This window comes from Montipora foliosa, chromosome 2, assembly GCF_036669935.1.
Source record: "Montipora foliosa isolate CH-2021 chromosome 2, ASM3666993v2, whole genome shotgun sequence".
In the NCBI taxonomy this organism is placed as follows: Eukaryota; Metazoa; Cnidaria; class Anthozoa; order Scleractinia; family Acroporidae; genus Montipora; species Montipora foliosa.
Genome location: NC_090870.1, coordinates 4,291,404 through 4,308,903, shown reverse-complemented (window position 1 = coordinate 4,308,903; position 17,500 = coordinate 4,291,404). Strand labels below are relative to the sequence as shown.

Sequence of the window (17,500 nt, the reverse complement as noted above, 5' to 3'; positions counted from 1 at the left end):
AATATAAAATTGAACCATAACATTTTTCAAAACATTGTATTAGTATTTTTCCAAAGTCTCTCTTAATTTTCTTACAGCCTTACCTCCATTCTACGATTCCCTGTTGCTCCTGATCGAATGTAAATTATTGCCAAATTTAATCCAATAAAGTTTCTAAGTTCTGGTCTCCCACAAGTCTGAATGAAATAGCAATAGTAATTATTTTTTTGTTAATAATTATCAGGTATCTGTTAGCCAGCTGCAGGGTGTCAAGAAAAAGCAAAAGAAAGAATCAACCCCTTGGATGGATATCCTTATCAGAAACATTCAAGTAAAATCCTTCAGATCCCACTGCAAATGCCTATTGTACCTTTAAAGAAAAAAAAAGGCAAGCCACATCCTATGTTGTCAGAACAAGTTTGCGATCAATGCAGAAAGAAGTCAAGATACTCATAATTTAATTACAGTATTTAATTCTCAAATCCTTGTCACGGGTATAAGTTGCCTTATTTTACAGTTTTACTGTAATTAATAGATTTTTGTTTTGCATTTCTACAAATTTAAGTAAGTTGCATTTTACCTTAAAGAGAAGCTTCAGTTGCTGATCTCAAGGCAACTTTCTTGTTCAAAGCTCTGTTGCCAACGTCACAGTTCAATTCAGCAATTGACTCCCAAATAATTATTGGTTGTGGGTTGCCACTTATTTAGTATTAAGTAGGTGGGAATGTCCTAATATTCCAATCACTGAGTCAAAAACTGCTGTCAATAATATAATGATATTATTGACAGCATTCCAGCCTGCCCACTCTATCATATGCATGAAAATTTTAATTACCTCCAAAGCAGCATTGAACTGTGCCTGTGCCACATCCATCAAATTCATGGACATTGCATACAAGCCCTTTAACACAAGATCAATAAGATTAAATAAAAATCAGAAGTTTAAAGATTTAATTTTAATAGTAATGTTTGAGCATTATTAAATTTACACTAACAACAGCTGTTAGCTAAGGCCCCTCATTAGTAAATTGCAGCCAGCTATTGAATTGACAATAAGTGATAGCTACAACAAGTTGCAAAATTGTTGAGACACTTTCATTAAAAAACACCTTTTCTAACTTCCAATACTCGGCATATCTAGAATTTAAACCTTTCCCACTTCCTCTCCCCTCTCCCCCTTTCAATGTTGATTGCTTAAGTTCCCAACATTTTTTTGTCTTGCTAGCAACACTGATAAGGGGGGAGGGGGGCTGCAGTGTGAGAGATAATAGGGAAATTAATAACGCCCCAAAAAGGTGAAGTGTCTCCACTATTTTTGCAACTTGTTGTAGCTACTTACTGAGCTAAAACACTGAGAATGGTCACAGTTTAAAAAAAGCAGCCGGGCTATTAATAATTGTCTTGTGCAGCACTTCAAGGTAATCTTGCTTAGAAAGACTTACTTCTGCACATAAGTTAAAGTATGTTTTCTTGAGGAGTTCATGCAGGGTTTTAAGGACGGTGCCTACTATTGTCATTGCGCATACACTGTACGTTCTGCGCATCTCGATATACTCAGATTTACTATCGGCGGTCCTTAATAATACAGGGATATTTTTGCGCGGTTTAAAAATATGCGGAGAAAGCAGAACTTAGCAAGTGCTCTTGGTATCCAAAAAGGAAATTGGGGGTAACCATGCATTTTTCAGAGATAATTAAGCTTCAATTTGGCAAAGAACGGCATACATTGCTTTGTATTTTGAAGCTCTTTACGAATCCTGTTGAATTAATTATCTTCGAAAAATGTGTGGTTACCCCCAATTTCCTTTTTGGATTTCAATAACACTTGTTAAGATCTGCTTTTCCCGCATATTCGGTAAACCGCGCAAAAATAACCCTGTATTAATAAGCACCGCCGATAGGAAATCGGAGTATCTCGAGATGCGCAGAACGTATGTGCAATAACAATAGTTGGCACCGTCCTTAAGGAGTCTGCAATTCATGGTATTTGTCATACATACGATAATATGTACATAGTTTCCAAGTTTCAGTGTATACTGTACTTTGTTTACCTCTTTCGAGATCTCTTAAGGGCCCACTGACATATTTTAAGTAATTTGAGAGAATTTGGCATTATTTTGGTCAGTTTCCAACTTTTGTAAGCCAATGACCTAAATATGACGTCATCATACCACGCCCATGGTCAAATGACCAATAAAAGAAAACTCTAAATTTGTCTCCGCACTACGCAATTTGGGTATTTAATCGTTAGTTTGATAATTTGTATTTGTTTTTGCATCCAGCCAAGCATGGTTTTCTTTATATTTTGAAAAATGTTCTTTTTAAAGACATAAACGATACTGAAATACCCATAACTTTTTCAAAAAAGATGATTTTAAAAAATCAGTACTTACTAAGCTATATTCTGTATTTGGGGATGAAACGTGCCATGTAAAAAAAAAATTAATTCAATTTAAAACCGCCGGAAATTTAGCTTTTTTCTCAAACCGGAAGTCAGTTCGTTTACGCATGCGCAGTTGATCTGAGAACGAGCGCGAGGAAAGCCGAGGAAAAACCTTCCATGGAAACAACAGTTTGTGCGGTGACTTTTGCTTGTGAGTGGGTTTTCTTGTCAGCTCATGATATGATGACGTCAGTTACCGGAAGTAAAATTTCACTTCCTTAGCGACGCGCGAAAAATCCGTCAGTGGGCCCTTAAAGCAGCCACTAAATAATAAATTACACAATTATTAGAATATTATTTTACCCATCAATGGAACATCCCTTAGGAGCAAAAGGGTTAATTTCTAATAATCAAAAAAGGGAAGGTACTGGAAATGGCAAAGGATATCAAAATTTCTGAAGAGGAACTTACCAGAAGAGTGTGTACAACAGACGGTTGAGAAATCAACAATTTGCTATCATGCTGAGCTAATTGGTAGACTTGTGAAATCTATGTTGAAGTCATGAAACAATGCGAGTTAATTGTACTATTTGCAGTAGCACATCAGTTCTACTGAAGTTAGAAAATTAGATATACATGTAAACAGGCCTTCTGATAGGGTGCGATTAAAAAATGCAAATTATGCGATTTTTTCAGGGCAGATTGTGCGATTAGAAAGGCCAATTATGCGATAAATAATGTAAATTATGCGATTTTTTTCTCAGCAATTTTAAGCTTGTTTTATACAGTTTCAGGTTAAGAAAAACACTTTTTTGCTGCCCTAAAGACATTTTGAACACAGAGGAACAGTAATTATGTATCTCGATCGACATTAGTTGGGATAAATAAAAGTTGAAAGGACACAGCTAACATGCCAAATGAATGATCAAGGTGCTAGTCAACCACGAACTTCCGAAGATGGTCAATCACAATAGGGCCATACAGTACCCCCATTTATACGAGAGAAAATAAGCCAGAGTAAGCCGCGGCTTATTTTCTCTCGTATAAAAGGCCCTAATATTGCACGACGAGAAAAACATCAGTCCATTGTCCACGTTGAAGCGGGTTCCGGGTTTAAGTATTCCGGCGTTCCGTGTTTAAGTATTCCGGCGTTCCGTGTTTAAGTATTCCGGCGTTCCATGTTTAAGTATTCCGGCCTTCCGGCGTTCCGTGTTTAAGTACTAGCCTGTTGGAGCGTACCTGCGAGGTACTTTCTTGCTCGATTGTGAGCTGTCAGATCGGGCGGAATGTGGGAACTTCCTTATTTGTCGAAGAAAAAGCGAGCGTTTTCACAACAAACTTATCCATGAGTAAGTTTTTATCAGTTTTCAACGAAAGAAACTACATTTTCCCGAAAAACTTACAACTTCGCTTATTTTTCACAAATCTCTTCTATAAGAGAAGGCAACTGTGTCATTTCAGTGGTGTGTATATAAGGGAGTGTTTGTGTTGCACCAATAGAAGGAGACTCGTACCAGGTCCCCGACATGAAAAATACGCCTTGAACTTCGAATGTTTACGAAATCGAAGGTGACAAAGGTTTTTTAGCCTTTTTCCAAGATAAATCATCTTAAATATGGCGTATTTATGCAGGAATTTCTAAGAAACGTCTTGATTTATGTTTCATTTTATGAATTTTGTGCGTCCTTTTGTGAATTATGCGATTTTTCGTGAATTGTGCGATCGGATGCGATTTGAGGTCGATTGTGCGAAATCGCACCATCGCGTAATATCAGAAGGCCTGTGTAAATGACTAAATATTATAATAATGAAAAAGGTAGTGGATCAATATTCTTTAACCCACTGACGTCTGGGAGTGAGACTTAACAGATTTTACTCTGTCTAACGCCACACATTTTTGCAGGTCATGCCAAACAAAACTTATACATGTAACAATGTTGCCTTGGAGAACAAGTACTTTCTTCTGATTTGTGCTTCATTTTAAAGATAATTATGTCCTAGCCATCTCCATCCAAATCCTGTGCTTATACATGTATCACTTAATTACCCTGCCTTACGTCATGTAGCTTATAAGAATTCTTGAGTTAAATGCATCGTTGGTGCATAATAACATTATCTATGAGTACTTTCCAAAATAGAGTCATTTGGCAGTGCAACTCTTTGTACCTCCTTTATTGCCTGTGGCATCTGCCCTTGCACCATTCGACAAAGAATCATGTGCTCTAGAAGAACCACCTTGAACATTGACAAGAGTCCTGAACTTGAAGCTGCAGCTGTATGAAGGGAAAATGTGAATGCAGAACTATCAAAGATGCTCTTGCTACGAACACACTGAACAGCTGTAAAACATACATGTACAATGTATGTGTTGAATCTTTAGTTTAGCACAGCGTTCATCTACGCACACCATTAATGATAACAAAGACTACATGAATCATCTAAAGTCCTGAATGAGTCTTGTAGGGTAGGCAAGGTGAGGTAAAGTGAGGTAAGTTGAGGTGAGGTAACAAAAAAATCTGTTTCCTTTATAAAATGTTACGAGGCACCAAGTGTTGTCCCATGAGAAAGTACCATGAATAAATAAGCCACAAGAAACAACCCTTAAATAAATAAACCGTAATAAAACAGTCTGTAAGGATCAAACGTGAAGGTTACTTGAATCCGTAAAAAAACTACTCGAAAAAGCGCAAAAAAACAAAATACTCGCAGACATGATCCAGGACCGAAAGGAGGGTCCAGATTACCGCCACATTCACAGTTCTGCTGTAACAGAAACAGTTTTTAATCACCAAGTCATTTTAGCATTTTGCTAGCCCACTTTCAATATATTAAAACTCAGTCCTAAACAAAAGGCATCATCTCGAGGCCCTGGGGAGTAAACTCATACTGTACAAATCCTTTTACATGTATTTATTTCCAAGAGCCTGGAGATGACGCCATTTGTTCAGGACTGAATTTTAATAATAACGAAAGTGTGCTATTCACCCAAAATAATCCCAATGCAAAGCAAACACGGCTCGCTCAGATCATAAGGGAAAATATAATTTATGTGGAGTAGTTGAAGGATTCCAGATAAAAATGTCCCACAGCCGTAAACAGCATTTTTTTCAAGTTTGCTCAAAAGTAGCCAAATTTTTGCAAATGGGTGAACATTATTTTTCACATTTGTGTGTTTGTATTTTTTTCCTGGTTCCCTTGAAATAACACATGCAAAAAGCTGCATTTTCAGGCAAAACATTTTCCACTGCTGCAGCCAGCACTTGCCAACCAGATCATTGTCAAATTACTTGACTGTATAAATAGCCCATTGCAGTAGTATGCACACAACAATGAAACTTATTACAGGCCTTCTGATATTACGCGATGGTGCGATTTCGCACAATCGACCTCAAATCGCATCCGATCGCACAATTCAAGAAAAATCGCATAATTCACAAAATGACGCAATAAATTCATAAAATGAAACATAAATCAAGACGTTTCTTAGAAATTCCTGCATAAATACGCCATTTTTAAGATGATTTATCTTGGAAAAAGGCTAAAAACCTTTGTCACCTTCGATTTCGTAAACATTCGAAGTTCAAGGCTTTATTTTGCATGTCGGGGACCTGGTACGAGTCTCCTTCTATTGGTGCAACACAAACACGACCTTATATACACACCACTGAAATGACACAGTTGCCTTCCCTTGTAGAAGAGATTTGTGAAAAATAAGTGAAGTTGTAAGTTTTCCGGCAAAATGTAGTTTCTTTCGTTGAAAACTGATAAAAACTTACTCATGGATAAGTTTGTTGTGAAAACGCTCGCTTTTGCTTCGACGAAGAAGGAAGTTCCCACATTCCGCCCGATCTGACAGCTCACAATCGAGCAAGAAAGTACCTCACAGGTACGCTCCACGTGGACGATGGACTGATGTTTTTCTCGTCGTGCAATATTAGGGCCTTTTATATGAGAGAAAATAAGCCGCGGCTTACTCTGGCCACGGTGTACAAAATACGCAAAAGGAACTATTTATACGAATATATATTCCCAGGTCAATATAAGCCGCGGCTTGAAAAAGACGTGAACGTAGATTTTGTACCATTTATACGGGGTGAACATTCGAGTCTTCTGTAAGCCGCGGCTTATTTTCTCTCATATAAATGGGGGTATGGCCCTATTGTGATTGACCATCTTCGGAAGTTCGTGGTTGACGAGCACGTTGATCATTCATTTGGCATGTTAGCTGTGTCCTTTCAACTTTTCAACTTTTATTTATCCCAACTAATGTCGATCGAGATACACCTACATTTATCAGGGTAATCCTGGCCTTGCGATAAGCCCCACTGACCTTAAAACCCTTTTTTCCTTCGCAACAGCAGGGACCCACTTCTTATTCAAGGGTGCGTTTCATGACCAAGTAGATGGGGTTGCCATGGGTTCCCCCCTTGCTCCAGTCCTCGCAAACCTTTTTATGGGACACCATGGAAAAAAACTGGTTAGATAATTTCTCATCCTCCCAAGTTTTGTTCTATAGACGCTACGTTGATGACACCTTTTGTTTGTTCAATAACGAAGATGATGCGCTCTTGTTCTTTGATTATATCAACGCAAGGCACCCAAGTATCCGTTTCACAATGGAAAGGGAAATCAATAAGAAATTATCTTTTCTAGACATATTGCTAGACAACGGTCATCCATCTATTGTTACTAGTGTATATCGCAAGAAAACATTTACTGGTCTTCTTACTAATTATTTCAGCTTCGCCCCTTTGAATTACAAACTGGGTCTAGTCAGAACATTACTAGACAGAGTATATAAGATCAACAATTCCTGGGTTGGTTTTCATCTGGACGTCAAGAAGCTTATTTTCTTACTACGGAAAAATTGTTTTCCGTCGTGGGTGATCGACAAGATTATTCACAGGTATCTTTCTAAGAAAATGAGTCCTTCTCTGACTGGGCGGGACGCCTCATCCAACTCCGGGAAAACTTCTACGCACTTCTATAAACTCCCTTATGTTGGCCGGTTTTCTGAAATCGCCCAGACCAAGTTAAGACAACTACTCAAACATTATTGCAAAGCTGATTTAGATATTAAGTTGGTCTTTAGTACATTTAAACTTAGAAACATGTTCAGCGTGAAAGATTCAGTACCGCAAGGTCTACGTTCGCGTGTCGTTTATAAATTCTCGTGTGCTGGCTGTAATGCCAGCTACATTGGCAAGACCACTCGCCACCTACGTACACGTGCTCATGAGCATCTCTTGTCGGACAAGTCTTCGCATGTTTACAGACACCTGCACTCATCTAGGGCCTGTCATGACTCTTGTAACACAGAATGTTTCACGATCTTAGATTCTGCCGCCTCAAAATTCCAAATTAAGATCAAAGAGGCATTGCACATTAAGTGGGAAAATCCCATCCTTAATCAGCAGTTGAGGCATTTAGATTTGTCTCTTTCTTTTTAATTACGTTGTTCTTTTGTCTTTTATTTTATTGCTATGTGCGCTATTTTTGTTTTCTGCGCATTTCACACTTCATATTTAAATTGTACGCAAGTTCTGACATGTAATTTTGCAACATACCTTAACATAAATTCAAATGTACAACCGTTGAAAAGCTCATTTGCAACTGAAGATGACATGAGTATGTCGAAACATGTTTTGTAAATTGAAAACGATCGTTTCTTTTTTGAGAGATACATAATTACTGTTCCTTTGTGTTCAAAATGGCTTTAGGGCAGCAAAAAAGTGTTTTTCTTAACCTGAAACCGTATAAAACAACCTTAAAATTGCTGAGAAAAAAATCGCATAATTTGCATTATTTATCGCATAATTGGCCTTTCTAATCGCACAATCTGCCCTGAAAAAATCGCATAATTTGCAATTTTTAATCGCACCCTATCAGAAGGCCTGTTATTATTGGTTATGATCTGATTTTTAACTTGCTAAATTGCACGTGTAGCACGTAAGATTTAATCACAAATTAGTACAGTAGGTAATCACATGGGGCCCAGTAAAATGAAGGATTAACACCACGCACATTTCAGAAGTTGCCCAAGTCACGCCGTGATATTAATCATTCATTTTTATGAGGAAAACCTCTGATCACTTGTTGATAATATTTTATACAAAAGTCAAAAATGCATGCTGTTGCATGATTTCGTAAGCTATTTCAGTGTTCAGTTGTGTCAATGAACTCTAAAAGGCACAAATTTATTTTAATTTGTACAACAATGGCAAAGCAATGAAACCAGTCCTGCTAAAAAAAGATTTACTGCATGAAAATAGCAAAAATAAATTTTGCCTGTTTATGAAAATAAAAGACAGAAAAGAAGAAATTAATGTTTATGATGATCTGTTCAAATGTTTATATTCAGGGTTTTGAGTTTCCCTCAACAAAAACACAGTAATCAGCTTTGTCACCTTTTATACGGTGGATAGCATTATCCGCCTTTTGAACAACTGGGCCAGCAATGCAATTTAAAGATGCCAAAATGAATCAAAAAAGCCCAACGCATTTTTGGAAAAACAACCTGTACATGTAGATCACAAACGCATTGACTCCTCGTTCTCATGGGGTTATTAAATAATGCATTTGACTGTATCTTTTAGCGCTACATATACTGTCTGTACTTTACCTTGTAAACGATCTACTTGTACAAGAGCTTTCTCACTGTATCGGATTGCTTTTTCCATGTATCCCACATACATTGAGTGCATCACTGTCACCTAAAAGTTGGACAATATTTTTTGTAAATGAGACCAAAACATTCAGCCAACTACAGTGCATAGCTAGTTGTAGTTAATAAAAAAAATCATACCAGATAAACTAAGACACACAAATGTTCCTTTGTCAGCCATTCAAATTGTTCAGCTTCATGAATTTTTGACTCTGCAACATTTAGAAAATTATGTAAATTAATTTTACCTCTTAACCCATTCAACCCTAAAGCGGCCTAAACAGGCCAAGCTTAGTATTTTATTCTAATGCCAGACGATTTTACCCATCAATGGGGAACCCCCAGGAGTCAATGGGTGAAACACTTACTGAAAAACTCATTAACCCATTCACCCCTAAACCGGCCAATTTTACTTAGTATTTTACTCTAACGCCAGACAATTTTACCCATCAATGGGGAACCAGCAGGAGTCAATGGGTGAAACACTTACTGAAAAACTCATTAACCCATTCACCCCTAAACCCTAAAACCAATTTTACTTGGTTATTTTACTCTGTCTAACGCCAGATGACTTTACTCGTCAATAGGGTTCAACCCCCAGGAGTCGATGGGTTAATTGACACAAAAGAAAAAGGCTGTATGCATTAATTAATAAAAAATTAATGTGCCACAAGAGACTTATTAAATGCACAGTGAAGAGCCATTAACCCTTTGACTAGACCAGGCCGGCCTGAACTGACCATGCTTAGTATTTTACTCTTGTCTAACGCCAGATGATTTTTCTTGTCAATGGGGAACCCCTGGGAGTCAGTGGGTTAAACCCAATTCTTGACTTTTCAGTGTATAGCACAGTTGGGGTGTGATTGTAAAATGGTCGATCATTGTTAGGTACTGTACCACAGGATTCTTTGACACACTTTTGATTTTTTTTTTTTTTTTTTTTTGCTTTCACAACGATATATACAGCAGTAAGGATGTAAAGTCAACTGTAAAAAGAACACTGGTATTTATACAAGTCATGTACACTGTAGAATAAGCTGTCTTGAGTTTCATTCTTGGTTTGTATTGAAACAAACATGATCCGGCCTGCACGCCCACCACAATGGGACAAGGCCATAATAAGAAAACATTGTATCAATAATTTGTATGCAAAAAAATTTGCATAAAAGGAAACAAGATGCAAATCTAACAAAACACATGTGTATTATAAACTTCCAAGGCTTTTTCTGTTTCAATTCCAGTTCATATGCATGCTCTCACTTTTAAACACTACCAAAGGTAGTTTATTGATTCAAAGTAATGCACTGCTCATTGTTTACCGTTCAGCAAAGATTTGACATTTGAACTGCATTTTTCTCTTTTCTAATGGTTCCTAAATGCAACATAAATACCACATACCATCCAAGTGCAGCGTGGTCAATATCTGTATTGATTGCTGAAGTTGTTTAAGGTAAGGTCTGACACTCTTTGCCTGTTATGAGAAACAAGATCACTCATCACCTGTCAATTATTGCAGACTCTTCATCAAATATCTTATTCAAAACAACAACAGAGAATTGCTTTAATCCTTTCATTTCTAAACCATCTGTGGCCAAAAATTCAAAAATGTTGAAAATTTTCAAAAATCGTCACTTGAAACAATCACTCTTCTCGAACTCCACTCAATTTTTCTTTAAAGATTAGTGTTACACATACATGTTGTGTAAACTACATGTATAATCTCGATTATAACTCTTTACATGTACATTTGAATCTTGAGGAGCATTTAATATTGTATATCAGAACAGATAGTATGTTGACATTGAAGAGGGGGTACGTAATTATGGGACACTTCATGGCACTGACAAAAATCATGTACATGTCATGTGAACCTCAATCTGTGTACAAATTACAGCTTAATGAAAACTCATAACACTGCATACATGCAGCAGATGTACAGTTGTTTAAAATTTGGCTTGTTAATAAATAATAAAAACTAACGATGTAATCACAAAATAAAAAGGCTAGGTACACTGTCAGACATATCACAAATAAAATTTACAGTCCTAAAAAATGAGCTACAAAGTATACTTAAAGGTACTTTTTACACAAATATACCGGTACCTGTCCAAGTGTCAGAAAGTTCCACACTTTAAGAAGTAAGTAGAACACTTGGATAGACTCTCGCTGATAACTGGAAACATTCCACCTCTCCAGAAAATTGGAAATCATAGACAGAATACCAGTAGCATGATTAAGTTCTTTCATCATCATGAAAGTCTGTGGAGAAATGATGTCTTTTAATTTTAACGTGAAAATACATGTAGGCCAAACAATAAGTTATTTTCATACCCTACATTTTAAAGTGACACTAAATTTCGTAAAAGTCAAAACTTCACCACCATGATAATAACACACATATACATGTGACTTCAACGGGGTTTGAACCCGTGACCTCGCGATACCGGTGCAACGCTCTAACCAACTGAGCTATGAAGCCACTGACGTTGGGGGCTGGTAATTTGTGGGTTCTAATGTTCCCGTGAGGAATGAATCAACGATGAAATGATATATGAAATGGATCATATATGAACTGTGGATATGAAATCAACGTCAGTGTCTTCATAGCTCAGTTGGTTAGAGCGTTGCACCAGTATCACGAGGTCACAGGTTCAAACCCCGTTGAAGTCCTGGCCCCAGTTGTTCAAACAATGGATAGCGCTATCTGCCGGATAAATCACTACCCAGTGGATAAAGTCATAGCGAAACCAATTGCGCTATCCAATGGATAGTGATTTATCTGATTGATAGCATTATCCACCTTTTGAACAACTGGGGCCTGGATTTTTCACGCTTCTTTACGCAATTGCAAAAATTGCGTTCATAACTGCGAAGATCATACATGTAGCTTCACTTAAAATGTATAAGGTTGTTTATCCTGTGGCTAAGCCAGCGTTAGGCATGGACCTAGTCTCAAAAGAAAATTTCCAGTGACAAACTGCTTTACAGGACTGGTGTATGCATATAAATAAATATTATTATTACGTTATGAAAGAATATTGGCATTGCAAATCAGTTTGTGTGCCATTTTTTCGGGTAGGCTCAAAACTCTTGGAATTACTTTTTTCTGGTTTTGTTCAGTTTTATGCCACATTAAAAGAGACATTTTGCATTAATAACAGCAAAATAAGAATGCTATAGGAAACAAAAAAAATTGATATCAGCAAAGAAAAATATTTGAGGTTAAGGGCAGTTTGACGTTGATGCAATTTTTTTCTTATTGCAACAATAAATTGTCGGACCTCAAAGTGCCACTGTGACCGAAAAAAAACAGTTCTTATTTTTCCTTGGATTTCAAAACTGTGTTAACTTAACACTAAACAACCAAAGTTTTAAGCCTTGATTTCAAAACAACACCTGTTTATTTTGACTGGAATTTCCCTATTAATGGTCCGCTATTACTAACTTTAAGATCTTGAGAGAGCTGGATCGAGGAGAAAATGACGTCAAAGGCTCACTTGTTTAAGAATGCAATGCGTGCGTATCCCACCGAATTTATGAGCAGTATGAGAGTTTAGCGCTTTCAGACGTTTCAACTTGTATTTTGCATATATAATGAGCTGCATTCACACTCAGAAATTTTAAGTTAGTGAGCCTTTGACATCACTTTTCCCTGGATCAAACCCTCTGAGTTCCAATCAGTCAGTTTTGAACTGTGAATTCCAAAACTTACACTCAAAGTAAACAGCCTTTGGATAAAAGTCAAAGCTCAAAATTTTGAAATTCAGGACGGGGGTTAAGCAAACACACTTTCAAAATGTGAAGGAAAAAAAGTGGGACACTTTAAAATTTTGGCCAGGATTTTTAAAAAAAGCATTTAGGTATATTCAAAAACAGACTTACTGCTCCATGCCCATAAATAAGGCGATTCTTATTAAAATAATTATTACCCCTGAACTGTGAAATTACCGTATCTGGATCAGTCACATGTAAATAATTATGTGAAATGCTTATCTCCTGCCGCAAGTTGCTAAGAGTGATGCTGTCAATCAATTATTGCATAATATTAATTAATAATTAATTATTATGTCAAAATTTAAATCATTCTCTTTTTCAAAATGTAGGGGGGTAGAGTGACTGTATGTTCAATCTTTTTCCCAGTTCAAAATTTTTTAAACCAGCCTAATTATGATTTTCCATGTTTTTTCTTCAGATTATGATAATATACATTAGACAAAAAAGAATCAAAATGAGCTTGTCTGAAAAAATTTAAACCAAGAAAACATTTGAACCACAACGATACACTAACAGTGTGAGGATATAACTTTCTTACCATAGCTCTACTGAGCGAAAACAGGCACCTGTAATGTAAAAGATTAAAAATGTAAGACTAAAATATATAAACTACTTTCATGTGAATGCAATGATAAAAAAAGTACAGTCATTCCTTCTGGAAGAGGTTTGTGTAATTATTATTATTCCAAACTGATTATTTTTTAACAGCACAGTACGCAAAAAGTAAGGCATGGAGTTCCCAGTGTTGTAGTCTGTCCTTTGAAAATTAATAATTTCCTGAGCCTTAAGACCTTTCGCCTGAAGGCTTTGGGTACATGTATTTGGTTTTGGATAAAACACGCATGAAATTATTCCCTGATTTCCCTCATCACCATTTTGATTACCCATACTAATTTACTGTGCAATGCTCACTTCATGTAATGGGATCCACACTGTTCGGCAAATCTCTCTCCCATTTCAAGAACTTCTGTAGCTGCCTTAAGTTCTTTATCACTTGCATGAACGTCCTGAGGGCAAACAAAGATTAGGGCATGTCAGAATGACTAGTGATAGGTGAAATTAAAAAATCCACTTTTGTCAAAAAATGCAAGTCTTACCGCCAACTGGAAAGTGATTTTAAATTGCCAGAAAGGAAGATTGCTTGCATGAGCAACTTCAAGTGCTTGACGCAAAGATGACTTGGAAAGGTGAAATTGTCCCTGTAAATCAACAAAACTCAAAGTGACAACTAATATGGTGCCCAATTTCTCTTTAATGGATATGTTACTCTACATATTTTACACAAGTTATATTACTACATGTAGTCCACTCTTACACTCCATTATTTTGTTAAATCTCTAGTATGCAAATCTATAAAACATGCGATGCACATAAAGCACTCCTCAGGTCTCATGGGGATAAGAGACCTGTGGCCTGTTTCTCAAAAGTCCCGAAACTTTTCGGGCCTATTTCGGGTGCCACAATTCCCTTTATATCTTTGCAACGCCAAGGTTCTAAGCCATCAAACTTCGCAATCCTCCTTGTTTTTCTTACATCAAAAACATGTTAAAGGATTAGCTTTTCAAACTAAGCAGATTGCAGTTTGACGACTGACTTTTCGGGCCCGAAAAGTTATTGGGACTTTCGAGAAGCAGGCCCCTGGACACTACAACTTCATGGAGAGGACATTGTTTTCAGTGAGGACAATGTGCGAGCCAGTGAGTCACGCAAGCCAACATGGCGAGCCATTTGAGTAAACACGTAAGTCACACAGTGAGCTATTGAAAGCTAACCATTTTAAAATGAGTGCTTAGACTTAATAACTGTTTATCGGCACTATTTGAAATAGGTGCTTAGACTTAAATGGGAAATTTGCATGACTCGCTGGCTTGCAGATTGCCCAGCCACCATACACTGTAGTTTTTGACTGGTTAACCCATTGACCCATCAAACACCCTAGGACATCCCCAGTTGACAAGTAAAATCCTCTGGTGTTAGACAGAGTAAAATCTGTTAAGTTGCACTTCCAGGAATCAATGAGTTAAGGAAGGTTATGACAGAAGGGGTTTCAATAATTAATCTGAAGTTGGTGGCTGGTTTGAGTACAGTAACCAACTGTTGTCATCATCAAAATGAACTTTAATCTTAGGTTTGAAAGAAACCATCTTTAACCCATTAGGAACCTTTAGATTCTAGGATGAGGATGAGAACAAGTACAGGAGTTGACTGCCTGTTTTAAGTGAAAATAATTAGAAAATTTATTACCCGGAAGATTAATCTTACTCTTTGTTAGAAGCATACGTGTAGGTTGCAAAGTTATTCTTATTACTGGTAACTGAGCGTTTTCCCGATTGAAAAATGCTAAAACTGCTACCATGTTGGTGACTTGTTTTGACACCACAACATTTTTGCAAAACCTCATACCAATGACGAAGATATCACATTGCTCCAGCCAAAATGATGCTGGTTTGCACGCACTCACTGTTGTTCTATGAGAAAATCTCATACTCGTAGTCGTTCTCGTTCTAGAATCTAAAGCTCTCTATTAATTCCTGGGAGTCAGACAGATTTTACTCTGTATAACGCTGGACAATTTTACTTGTCACATGGGGGTGTCCTGGGTCCCTAAGGAGTCAATGGGTTACATACTGTTTTTTAGTGGAAAAAGTAGCCAATTTTCCTGAGAGAAGTTAAAGCCAATATTCTTTGTTGGCTGTCAGTACTTACTGAAACCACTTTGACAGTATCATGAAACCAGCCAATTGGCCTTAAAAAGGACACAAGAATACAATGGCGGGTACAAAACACAGGTCACAGGTCATTGTTTTACCAATACAGAAAGTATTCTAAATGCAGTTAAATGCAATTTAACGGAGTTAACAACTAGGAGCACAAGTTTTACCTTCACGGTCAGCGGTTTGTTAGATATGCGCATGCGCCAGGATTCTTCGTGTTCTTGGTCCATAGGGCGTTGTAGCAGTTTTGTTGGCGTTTTAGTCAGCGTTTTCTGAGTTAGCGTTTTCCTGAGCGTGGGGACTCCTTGGAGGCTGTCTCCCCCCTCCACACCCCCCCCCCCCCCAATCCCTCCATTTCTTTCCACTGTTTTCTCAGTGTGACGGGTGCCTGTTTTTCTCCTTCCGCGTGGAGGCTGATGGCTGGGTTGCTTGGATTTTCCAGCCATGGGAGTGGACTCCATCTGGGAGCTGGCTGCCAATAGTGGAAGCTCCTGGATGTCTCAGGCACCCAACCTCCACTTTGTGAGGCAGTTGTTAAACATTCATAAAAGCTAAGCTTAGCCCTACTTAGGCCTAAACAAAAGTTTTTAGGCCTAAGGTTAGCTTTTATGAATATTTAGGATACTTTCTATATTGGTCATAACAATGACATATGACCTGTGACCTGTGTTTTGGGGTCTTTCTGTATGTAGCGGAAAGCATTGTATTTTTGGTCACTTGGGACTAGTGTTTATTTGGAGTCGTTTTGTTTTCTGTCTTTTGTTTCTTTTGTTTTACGTAATCTGTGCTCCGGTACCTGCAGAAGGAACCGTGTTTTGTATCTGCCGAGAATACAAGATGCCGCAGAAATAACTACGTTTGTTTTATTTGTTTTCTTCACTGTTGGCTTAAATTTTGTCATTTATCCAGAACTTTTCTATTTCCCTTTACAGCTAGATTCTAGAATACCAATCTACTTAATTTGCATATGAATAGCGTCCATTGTTACATAAGCCTCGTTCCCACAAAAATACAATAATTATTGTGGCCGGGTACTCGAGAATCGCTCCACCTTTTACTGTAAACATGCATCCACTAAGTTAGGTGTAACTGAGCATTCAAATACTAATTATTGGGCTACCTGTCCATTGTAAATATCTGCCAATAAACACATAGCTTCCAGATGAATTTCTTCAAATCCAGTCCCAAGCTTCAAAGCAGTTGAGTTAAGAAACAGATCAGGGTTGCACTATTAATTTTTTTATCCACTTAAAAATAAACAATAAAAATAGCACCTACGGAAAATGTACGCAGAATTCAAATTTTTGTTCTTCTTTGAAGAAAAAAATTAGAACCTCTGGTTGTTTAACTTCCCCATCCTTAGAAGAGAGGCATATAAAAGAATAATCTTCAACAAGCAAGACTTTCAAAGAGATCTTTCTAGCCTTTCCCTGTAAACGTCATTATTACTTAAGATATATATCGACTACCAACAGGCCTTCGATTCAATGCACTAATTTTGAATCGACGAAGGATACAGATTGAGCTTGCAACAACTGAAAAGCAAGATAAAAGTATTAAAATCCTAAATATGCAGCTAAATTAGACAGATCATTGAAAAAAGACATTTCAGCTTACCGACTTTTCCAAATGTGATCGAGCCAAATCGACATTTTTCGTGTGTGCATACAGAAGCCTTCCAAGTTGTAGATTCGTACGAGCCTGGATCGCCAGAGAGGGTTTAAAATGAAACACAGACTGTAAACATTGGATACATTGTCTGATTTTAGGGGGATTAGACGTTCGAAAGGTCTCTGCTAGGCCAAGGAGACCACTGTACAAAGACTGATCGGTAGCCATTTGGCTTCCATAAAAAAGTGCACATCGTCTTTGAAAGTAGGTCATGTATGCCAACATATTTTGTCCCAGTAAGGTATTTACTTCATGGATCCCTTATTATAGTGTATATTAGTGTATACCCAAGTACACCCCGTTATACGCCTTTAT

The 17,500-nt window shown here is 37.4% G+C and overlaps 1 protein-coding gene across 1 annotated transcript in view; it reads right to left on the bottom strand.

The window, feature by feature from the left end:
• Positions 1-17,413, bottom strand: part of LOC137992141 (MAU2 chromatid cohesion factor homolog) — a 26,641-nt gene extending 9,228 nt beyond the window's left edge. Inside the window, exons 1-14 of the mRNA XM_068837272.1 lie at positions 17,132-17,413; positions 17,032-17,049; positions 16,635-16,703; positions 13,898-13,999; positions 13,713-13,807; positions 13,339-13,366; positions 11,130-11,285; positions 10,425-10,497; positions 9,168-9,238; positions 8,985-9,075; positions 4,529-4,635; positions 2,834-2,911; positions 815-880; positions 84-176 (exon numbers count right to left, since the gene is read on the bottom strand). Of these exons, the coding sequence (XP_068693373.1) occupies positions 84-176; positions 815-880; positions 2,834-2,911; positions 4,529-4,635; positions 8,985-9,075; positions 9,168-9,238; positions 10,425-10,497; positions 11,130-11,285; positions 13,339-13,366; positions 13,713-13,807; positions 13,898-13,999; positions 16,635-16,703; positions 17,032-17,049; positions 17,132-17,410 (1,326 nt within the window). The 5' untranslated portion in view covers positions 17,411-17,413. The remainder of the gene's footprint in view (positions 1-83; positions 177-814; positions 881-2,833; positions 2,912-4,528; positions 4,636-8,984; positions 9,076-9,167; positions 9,239-10,424; positions 10,498-11,129; positions 11,286-13,338; positions 13,367-13,712; positions 13,808-13,897; positions 14,000-16,634; positions 16,704-17,031; positions 17,050-17,131) is intronic.
• Between the last annotated feature and the right edge of the window lie 87 nt (positions 17,414-17,500).